Consider the following 10,559-nt stretch of genomic DNA (forward strand, 5'->3'; position numbering starts at 1 on the left):
ATCAGTGCGCTTGTTATTTGTGAAAAGTGTACAAAAAACACAACATTTAGTGAAGCAAGTTCCCGTGGATTGGGATTCACCTGGTATAGCAGATTAAAAGTAAATTACTGAAATTATTTATTATCCACATCGTAACTGCATGAAAAACTTTGAACGCGTTTTTCTCGAAACGACACGTCCACCTGTATCTTATAAAATTTATAATAAAAAGCTTTGTAAAAATTTGAGGTGTTACTTGAAATATGAATAAATGTGAATACAAAACTTGAACTCTGTAGGTTTAACCATTTTTATAAATTTAATTTCCAAAAATCACCTTGAAAACGTGTGTTCACACTAGAATACCCCCTTAAGTAGAGAATTTTCTCTGAAAATTAGCCATGATTTCTAAATTTCAAGATGTGAACAGTGCGTCGCTACAAAGAGAGTATCAACCGTGAAGAAACCCGCGAAAGTTTTTCGTCGTGAAGTTGCCGTCATAGATTCGAGATTTTTCGTGATTCGCAGTACATCTAACGGACGTCGCGAGAGACCGTGCGAAGCGATGTACGATTTCCGTGTTTCGCGTTATTTTATACTGTTCTGGGAGTATCATAAGTGCAATAAGTGTCCGGGAGTGCCGCATAAAGTAACGGGCGAGTGTCGGTTCGCGGTAATAAGTCCATATGATCGTAAATGGCCGCATAATTTGATGCGAGTATAGTGAGTGTGGTGTGAGTGAGTGTGATGTGAGTGTTTTGTGCATGGAAATACCGACAGCGATGTAATGGATACCGGCGTACCGAGAAAGGATTAGCAGCTAAATGGCAGCACATTGGAAAGCAGTAAATTGAGGAGGAACGACAACATCGGTGAGAGCAATGATGAGTGAACTGAATCATTAAATGAGTAGTTATTTGTTTGTTTCATTACGCTGTTGCGTCAGTAAATAGGAATTGCGATGCGATACGCGTATCACGCTGCCCCCGATGCTTTGGAGCAGTGATGAAGCGTAAAACATTTTCCGTATTCCGAGCCGATCGCAATAAAACATAGATAGCGCAGTCTATGTATAGATTCATTCCGCCCGTTTTATCACGAATCGAAAAGTTTCCAGTTATTTCCGCATATGTCGATAGATAAATTCATTAGAGTCGCGCTAGAAATAGACTTAAATTTCCAGAGAGTGCGGGCATCAAAGTTGTCCTGCGCCCAACGCATTAAAATCGCATAATCGAACGAAATGATTGTCTCGGACCGATTCTCGCACAGATTAGAGACGGTGGAAAGTCGAGGTCGCCCTTGACGTAAGCGCCTACCACGTGTAGATACACAAATACACTGACGTCTTTTCACATATCACATTCTAAGAAATACGAAACGTCGTCGAATATCACAAGAGACAAACTGCGGATTAGTATGAATTATTACTCATAACCTATAATTAATGGTATCATCTATCTTGCACCCCAACTTCTCTATAAAGTTTACTGAACGTACTAGTCACGTCAATCATGAGGCGATCGCGATCTTTGATGCAAATGCTTGACGCCGCATGCAAAGCTGGCTCGCGATAAACAAGCAGTAACAAGTGGGTGTTATGGCTCGAGATATTTTTACTTTTTAAAAGTTAGTCGATGCAGTTGCTAGAATTATTCATTTAATATTCATGACATTTGCGAAACTAAATATATTTCATATCGCATATATAAATCGCTTTTTTATCAGTGATTCTATGCAATCTGACGCGTGTTTGCATTGAAAATATCATTTCCAAGCGTACTAGGAAATGAAATAAAAAAAGCAAAACATTTGCGCGTGTGGTACAGCGGCGTTATTTGTTCCTTTTTTTTTAAACATAGCAAAAACGTAGCGATGCGTCAATTTGGTTGCAATAAGCCGTCTTTACATCTGCCGGCCTTGACACCGACCGTCGCAGCTACGCAGTTGCAACCGAGTGTATCAGCGATATCTATCACTTATTGAAATAACACATTGCCATAAATTTAACAGCATAAATGTTTACATTTTAATACGATGTTTGTAAGAGTACTTCAAATTTATTGGAATGCGTTATTAACATTTCAGGCGCATTAAATCAGGAGGTATAAATTCTATTGCATAGTATTGTGTGGTAAAGGAATGCCGTGTAATCTATATTTTACACAAATGTGGTCGATGACGAATCTTGGCGCCCGCATACTCACGGAAATCGGCTCGATGCTACTTTCGCGAATGACGGTGCACCGGCGAACGCCGACGCGAGGCGATCTTTATAGATGCCACCGGCCTTGTCCTTGACATCGACCGCAGCGTCCCGACGCTACGCAGGCGGCCCGCAGTTACATCGAGATATCCGATACGCGGAACAGTCGAAACACAAACTTGGGGAGGGGTTTACATCAGGAATTTAAAGAGGGTATAGGGGATACGAATCATACCGTTGGGTAAATAGATGGTAAATGGATAGCAAATTTAAACATCGCCCGTAGAATATTTCGTAAGATTACGTAAAATCTTAAAAGGTTATTTTCCGATAAATATAAAGAAAAAAAGTGAACGATCTTTACTTGCGATGAAAATTTGAACTCTGTTCTGATTTCTTTACGTGCTACGCAGTAGCGGATTTTGCATTTGCTCTGCCATTTTTATTATGGGTCGAAGTCTCAAGTTATTTTCGTATATCGATGTTATGGACAACAGATTGTTTGTAATAAGGCAAGGACAAGCTCTTGAATTAATCTCAACAACGTGAATAAGATCGTACTTTGATTATTTATTAACACAACACATTCTGCGTCTGTAGATTGACGCAACAAAATTGGATATTTATGTATAAACGATATTTAAGTACAAATTTTGTAACTTATCTCCTTCTTTCTCTCTAGTCTACGTGTTTTCTTAATACGTATTTATATTTACATATTAATTCCTCAGCATCTTTAAGAAAAAGATTTAAATTTGAAGAGATAGCGAGACGATTTAAAACAGGAAAAAAATGTAGAACTTTAATACCTTGTAATGGAAAATTATTATTTATTTACATACAACATGAACATCTGAGTTAAAAATTATTTGTCACAAAAATAATTTACTTTTTCCTTTTCGTAGTTTTCATATTTTTAGGCTTCGCCCTCGATTTGTTACCGCTTCGATTTTTCTTTCCACGTCCTTTAGTTTTTTCCTTCGCTTTCGCCGCGCGTAAATCCTTCTTCATTCTCGGATCGACTATCTTATATCGACCTTTCACACCAGGAGGCCGGACGGCCCGCTTCTGCGCGCTGTGTTTCTTCGCTACAATATACTTAACTTCCTTTCTTGGTTCTTGATGAGCTTTCTTGTACAATCTAAATCAAATCAAAGATTGAATTAAGAAAATGCATTTATCGAGTCGAACAATTCAAAAGAAAAATCAAACTTACGCTTTAACTTGCTTGGCCTTTTCTCTGTCGCTGATATCCGCGTTATCCATCAATGCTTCCACCTTCTTCTTGGCCTTTTCAAGCTTACGCAGTGAGCGTCGTTTTTTCCTTGCCTTAGCTTCCATTACTTTCTTAATCGGTCTAACATTCAAGTCTTCGACTCTCTTTTGATATTCCTCCACAAGTTCTTTGGGTACAGGTGCCTCTTTTTTCATATGTTTCTCCTCGTCTTTTACAAACCAATCGGGTAATTTGTCATCATTAAACGCATATCTATTCCAAGCCGAGTCGATTAAATCTCTTCGAGATTTCTGGCTTTGAATCAACAGCGATCCAAGTGCTAAATCTTCGGAAGTCAATTTCTTTTTCTTTGATTTTTTATCTAATCAATCATAAATGAATATTTAATTTGACACGATTAATCAAGCTAATTATTAGTTATAATCAATAAAATTTCTCGCTTAATGTAAACTTTCTTACCTTTTTTTTGTGATACTACTTCAAAGCCATCTTTTCCGCCAATTTTTTTAACTTTTTTAGGCGCCATCATTTCTTCCATATCATAGTTTGAATTTGTATCATCACTTTCACTGATCTTACGTTTCTGTTTTGGTTTCTCATCTACTTTCTCTTCTACTTTTTTCTCTTCTCCCAGAACACGTCCACCTTTCTTTTTATATTGCTCGATCATGTTATCCAATTCATAATCTGCATCATCTTCATTCTCCAAATTTTTAAATACATCTTTTTCAAACCAAAGTTTTGCGTTCTGAATTTTTTTCGTTTTTTTATCCCGGAAGTCTAAGTCAGTTAATAATGGGTTGCTATTAAAATCATTAGATTGTTGTTCTTTCTTTTGCACAGCTTTCTTCCGCGGTTTGTTTGTCTCTTCATCCTCTGAATCCTCTAGACCTATTTTGCAATAATAATTTTATAATTTTTGTTAAAAATTTAAAGAATGAAAAATAAAATGTGAAAAATAAATCTTCTATGATAAAGCAGAAAATTATTTGAATAAATCTATTGAAATCAATATTAATTTTTAAAATATAATATACCTAGTCCAGATTTTTCGCTATCAGTGTCATCATCCGATGCAACATCAGAATCACTTTCCTCGCTGTCTTCCGCTTTGTAGTACAAGCCTTTGCTGTCCAAGTGTCCTGTATCTTTCTCATAAACAACCTTATTCGGTTGAACCTCTTCATCCGAATCCACATCGCTCTCTGCTACAACATCAGGTGTTTGATCTGTAACTTGTTCCAATTGCTGGTGGGTTTGAATCTGGTTTAATTTAAACATATCATCTGCTTCTAATCTAGGTCCCTCATCATTCTTATGAATCATTTTCAAATTGAGACGTTCGTTCAATTTTTTTCTCTCTTTGTTAGCTTTTTTCTGCTTGCGTTTCAACTCTTTAGCTTCCGTCTCTCGGAGTTCAGCGATCTGTTTTTCGATTGCTGCATCTTCCAAATCCTCCTGTTCTTCGAGATTAATGGCCACAGTTCCATCTTCTTCCGCATGCTCTTCCTCTTTCGAATCATCTTCTTTTGAATCATCAGTTTTTGTCTCTTTTAATGCCTTCCACCAACTAAGTAGCAGTTTCAAATCCTTTCTACCAAGTACTTTAATATCCTTGCAACATTCTCTAACTTCTTTAGTCGTCTTCTTGTGCTTGTCAATAGTTTCATCATCTATTACAATTTCAGAGGCATTCTGCAGAGCCTCAATTGCATCTTCACAGTTAATAAACTCTTTTGCAGACAATTTGTGATACAATGTGTAATCGTTCTCTGGATATCCTTCAGCTTTCGCTTTTTTCTGTTTTTCGGGATGAAGAACACTGAATTGGTTGGTAGTTTCTATTTCTAATTCAGAAAATACATGCTTTGGATCAAAGAACTTGGGATCTAATTTATCTGGAGCAATATAATATTGACAAACTACAAAAATTTCTGCAGATTCACTGCGCGAAGCTTGAGGTTTAGTCGCATGTACCTATAAATAAAATTGTGAAAATCAAATCATATACAAAAATTAATCATTTTTTAAACAATATTAATTTAAATAATTTTACCTTTTTAAATAATTGTTTTAGCACCCACATCAATGGGTTGTAATCTTTAGATCTGAATACTTTTGTTACAAACCAACCACCAGCTTTTAAGAATTGAGTAGCTAGTTTAACAGCTGATAATGTTAAAACAGCTTGCTGATACGCATCATGAAGCCAATTTTTTCCAACATTAGGAGCACCATCGTTTAAAACAATATCAGCTTTCCATGTTTTTATCTCACGTGAGATAGCCACTCTGCACTTATCCGTTGTAATGTCTTCTACAAGACTAATACACCCTGGAATAGGCTTTATCGGAAACAAATCCACACCTATAACTATAGATGACACTGGCATATTTTTTCTGGCAACTTGCATCCAGCCACCAGGTGCTGCACATAAATCGATGCATACTCTAGACTTTTGCAAAAATTCAAACTTGCGATTGAGTTGAATTAATTTGAAAGCAGCACGTGATCTATAACCTAAAAAATGCAAAGTTTTAGTAATTATAGTCGTGACATGATGAAATATTTTTTAAATTTAAATGCACGTAAAACTAATATAATTTTAATCTAGCAATTCAATCTATGTGTTAATAAAATAATAATAGGTATTAATAATTAATACTAACCTGTTTCTTTGGCTAACTGATAGTATTTATCTTTCCTTTGCTTTCCAATTTTCGTCTTCTTCCCCATTGTAATTAAAAAAAAAAATTAGCTATTCAGATAAATAAACACGCATTAACTGCGTGCAGTTATTATAAAAACCTCTGCAGCGTGGTTTTCAACGTTTATGAAAAAGGTTAGAAATGCACTTATCCTGACTGAACATAACATGGAGTGTAGCTGAGTGTAGCTAAGTGTAGCTAAGTGTAGCTGAGTGTAGCTGAGTGCAGCTGAGTGCAGCTGAGTGTAGCAGTCAGTCAGTGTTATTAACTTAGCCGTAAAAAGTATTACTAGATTTACTTTCTTGGATTATAGAAGCAATAATTCTGAAAACGTTTTCAAGTTTTTTATTGAACATTTTTAGGCTTCTCTTTACTTTGTTCTTGCCATTTATGGGCAAATATAAGGAAATCGAATAGGGAATTTATCAAGTATATTCTAACACTGTTGCGTGTAGGGTCATTTCGTAGCAAAATGACGTACAAAAATTTTAGCGCATGTGCTTTTGCCTGTATATATATTATGGCATAAATGCCATTCCGCGGTGCAAGTTAGTGCAGGTGTTGCTTTATATTAATTTAGTAGTAGCTTTTCGTTTCTCAATCAAAATACGTTTTCTTCCTTGATAAAAAGTAGAAAGGGAAGAAAATGTGGAAATTTATAGTTCGTGGAATTCAATCGACAATAGAGCGACGTATTTGTCGCACCAATATTTACTCACAATCGTCACAAGATAACCCAACAAATGATGTCAAAACAAATTTGACAAGCCAACAAAATTTGCTTTCTTCAACTTTTACCTTTTGCGACAAGAATTTTTGTGAATGGGCTAAACGCGCTGGTGCTAAAGATAAGAAATACAATTCGGAATGGAATGCCAGGCATAGCTGGCCAGAGGCTGTTAGCTGGGTAAATATTTTTTAGCGTGTTCTGTATAATTATGCAGCTCAGTAATACTAAAGAAAGTTCGCTAAATCGCTAATGTAATTTATATTTTATCAGTCTAGTATATTGGCAGCTGGATGGATTGTATGTCAAACACTTGGTTTGCGTAAAAGAATCGATGAGAAAGACAGACGTCAAAACTTCAAAAGCAAATTATATAATTGTGCTAAGGTTCCATTTATATTTTCACAAATAGCAAATTTAGAACCAAGGAATATCTTTCCAGTCACTGTGTTGGCAATAACAAATGTCAACAGTGTTGGCAATAACAATTCTAACTTGCAAGATTCAGATTTACAATGGACATCAGAAAAAGCATTCGGTCCTGTCACCATTGAAGAGGTGAGGATGTTGCTTTGTAGACATTATGCTCTGTAATTTTATATATCTGAAATTCAAAGAAAGAATCAAATTAAATAAAAACTTGCAATTGTGAGAGCATGCTGTGAGAACTAATTGCACAATAAATGAAAAGTACATTTATTATTTTTTATTTATATTTATTTTCTAGAAATTTCTTCCTAAGTTAATGAACTTATTCCTTGTAAGTATAGGGCCACCTATGAAATTGTACGTTCCTATAGATTGTCTATCTCTTTAGGCATTCGAAGAGGCTGCTGATGAATTTTCCAAGACCCACAAAGTAGTTGTAGGGCAATACGAACTCTGTTACGGTATAAAAGCTTTGAAAGAAAAGCGTCATGAAGATGCTTTGATGCATTTTTCAATGGGTGCCAAACAATCTTCCCCCGGAAGTATGTTCAACTTAGGTCTTTGTCATGAATTAGGCATTGGAACTGTAGTGGATCAAAAGAAGGTATCATCCTATCATTTAGAGCTGCATAAAATCAGCTGATTACTTACCTGATTAATTATGAAAATTTTTTAAAATTTGTATACAAAGATAGAAAAAGGAATTCGATATTATATTAAAACTCTCAATTGTTCACTGCAGTAATATTGAAACAGAGTTGCAGTGAGTAAACGAGAGTTCTAAATTACGAAAAATGAGAGATTTTAAATTGTGAATTTTTTTATTTTTTGATGAAAATACATACAAAATTTTTCTCCAGGCTGCAGAATGTTACAATGACGCCGCAGCACACGATCATGCCGATGCATTATATAATTTGGGAGTTTTCCATGCTCAAGGGAAAGGTGGCTTACCAGTTAGCATTGATCTTGCGCGTATTTGTTTTATTAAAGCAGCAAAATTAGGTCAGACACAAGCGCAACAAGCGCTTGATTTAGAAAAAGCTAAGACTCAATCAAAGAAAAGCAATACCTCTACTGTACAGAATATCAAATTTACCCATACAAACTTGCAGAAAAATAAAATAGATGATGCATGCGTTAAATTAAGTAATTACATGTTAAGAGAAAACATTGCTGACATATTAAATGCAAATTTGGTTGAAAAATCCACGCGCGATACGCCAGAATATAACGAACAACCAATCAAAGATTCTACCCAGAAAATTTTAAACTTTCTCAGCTTAAAAGAAGCTAGTCAAGGGATCCTTATGCTTAACGATTATAGTGTGCCATGTTAAGAAATACCAAAATACTTTTATTATGCCAGAGTAAGATTCACCAAAGTTGAGTCATCTTAAATAGTTGTTATATAAAAGTATTTTCCGTGTACGTGTGTGTAGTATATTTACGAAATTACGTATTATATTCCTAAGAGAAAGTGCAAGTGCTTGCTCAATTTGTAAAATGTTATATATATATGTTCGCAAACATTATTTTTATCTTCATATTTTTCATTTCTGTTGAAGAGCAAACATGTGTATATTATTTAACATACTCATTATCTTGAAGTTATAAGCATGGGCAAAATTATTATGACACACTACAAGTGTATCAATAATTGATTTAAGGATTTTACGCAACTGCTTAGTATTAATGTAACAATATTACTTAACTCATAATTGAGTTGGAACGTGATTGTGATGCATAAACATGTAAAAGCAGACGTGATACGACATTGAGAAGTTTTAGCGTTGTACACAAACTTCCAAGTTCTATTAATATCTAATAGATCGCAATCGATATTTTTATTACAAATATATTTTATTGACTCTTACATAACAATCTCATTTTATCGATTAAGATGTTTTAGATTTAAGATTCTGACACAAACGACAGTAACGATTAGCCATTTGTTTGTATACTGCGCAGTGTACAAAATGCGTGTGTGCGAATAGTCTACATGGTACATTAGTACAAAAATAAAATCTTTTTATAATTTCATAAATTCTTTAACAACGATATCCTTCTCTCATTCCAATTCCAATTGCACTTCACCAGTGTGCATTACGTTGCGATACAGTTTTCTTTACAAACTCACTATGATTAGCGTATAAATTTATTTCATGATTCACGTCCATCCACCTTACATTACACGCATCGTCGCCGGCTTGCAATGCAAGTTTCCCGACGACGCTGCTGTCCTCGTCGTGAAAATTTATAGCCACCGTCTCCATCCAAGCGTTGTCCGTATTTCGCGGATCATCCACATACCCTTTGTAAATCTCATCGCCTTTCGTGAAAAATTCCGTGATGGAATTTTCAAGGCCCTCTCTCTCGGTGTCATTTTTTTCCAAGAAGTTGAGCGCTTCTTCCATGAACTCCCTCATTAAAGTAGTAGAGACCGTCTCGCCCGGGTCAATCATACCTCCCGGTATAGCCCATTCTCCGGAATCTCGCCTCTGTATCGCGACGAATTGTAATACACGTTTACCCGTGTGCCTGTCCACCTCCACAGCTCCCGTATTATCGCGTTTCCATCGTGTAACGATCGGATCGGCGGCGTGATTCGGTCCCCATCGGCCCAGAAGTCCTCGTCCGACGATACCGGTTCGTCCAACTGGATTTAAAGGGTAACCACCCGCTCTCACAACGTAGTCACCCGTAAAACTCCTTCGATTCACCTTGCCTGTTACAATTTTTATACTTTGAATATATAACACGACAGTATTTTGTCTCGCGTACGAACTATAGTCTTGGTTTACATCGCGATGAATTTATTAACCTCATAAACATCACATTTTCTCTGTTCCATTAATTTTTTAACTTTTGAGTTGTTTTAAATTTGACTGAACAAAAGAAAAAGATAGTTACCATCCACCGCATTCCACTTTGGTTTGAAGATGGGTTCGTTGATCTCCGGATCGGCCCAAGGTTTACCCTGAAGAGCGGCAGCGGTGTACGCGACCGGTTTATACTCGGGATATTCGACCGTCCACGGAACTTTTTCGTCCGGTACCGCAAATCTATTTATATTACTGAACGGATATAAACCCTGCCTACACTTCTGGTGAAGCATTCTCATGCATCTAGTATTCATTTAATAACTTCTTCCACGAAAATCAATGCGATGAACACATGGTAACCTCTCTGATATGTTTGAGTCCAGTGACGTAATTCACAGGCTCTCTGTCGCACACTTAATTCAGTTGAAATAGAAATTCGCAAACAAAA

At 36.0% G+C, this 10,559-nt stretch overlaps 3 protein-coding genes across 3 annotated transcripts; 1 reads left to right on the forward strand and 2 right to left on the reverse strand.

Moving 5' to 3' along the window:
* Positions 1–2,995: 2,995 nt before the first annotated feature.
* On the reverse strand, positions 2,996–6,312 carry LOC105674818 (pre-rRNA 2'-O-ribose RNA methyltransferase FTSJ3). The gene is made up of 6 exons (XM_012371389.2): positions 6,092–6,312; positions 5,479–5,942; positions 4,460–5,399; positions 3,882–4,313; positions 3,402–3,783; positions 2,996–3,326 (listed from the first exon to the last, which is right to left on the reverse strand). The coding sequence occupies exons 1-6, from the start codon at positions 6,156–6,158 to the stop codon at positions 3,071–3,073; spliced, it is 2,541 nt and encodes an 846-aa protein (XP_012226812.2). The 5' UTR covers positions 6,159–6,312; the 3' UTR covers positions 2,996–3,070.
* A 305-nt stretch (positions 6,313–6,617) lies between these two features.
* LOC105674821 (uncharacterized) lies at positions 6,618–9,333 on the forward strand. The gene is made up of 4 exons (XM_012371396.2): positions 6,618–7,037; positions 7,131–7,415; positions 7,675–7,890; positions 8,147–9,333. The coding sequence occupies exons 1-4, from the start codon at positions 6,777–6,779 to the stop codon at positions 8,624–8,626; spliced, it is 1,242 nt and encodes a 413-aa protein (XP_012226819.1). The 5' UTR covers positions 6,618–6,776; the 3' UTR covers positions 8,627–9,333.
* On the reverse strand, positions 8,089–10,516 carry LOC105674823 (ADP-ribose pyrophosphatase, mitochondrial). The gene is made up of 2 exons (XM_012371398.2): positions 10,200–10,516; positions 8,089–10,014 (listed from the first exon to the last, which is right to left on the reverse strand). Exons 1-2 carry the CDS (start codon positions 10,423–10,425, stop codon positions 9,380–9,382), a joined length of 861 nt encoding a protein of 286 aa, XP_012226821.2. The 5' UTR covers positions 10,426–10,516; the 3' UTR covers positions 8,089–9,379.
* Positions 10,517–10,559: the final 43 nt, after the last annotated feature.

Source organism: Linepithema humile, chromosome 2 (assembly GCF_040581485.1).
Source record: "Linepithema humile isolate Giens D197 chromosome 2, Lhum_UNIL_v1.0, whole genome shotgun sequence".
Lineage (NCBI taxonomy): Eukaryota > Metazoa > Arthropoda > Insecta > Hymenoptera > Formicidae > Linepithema > Linepithema humile.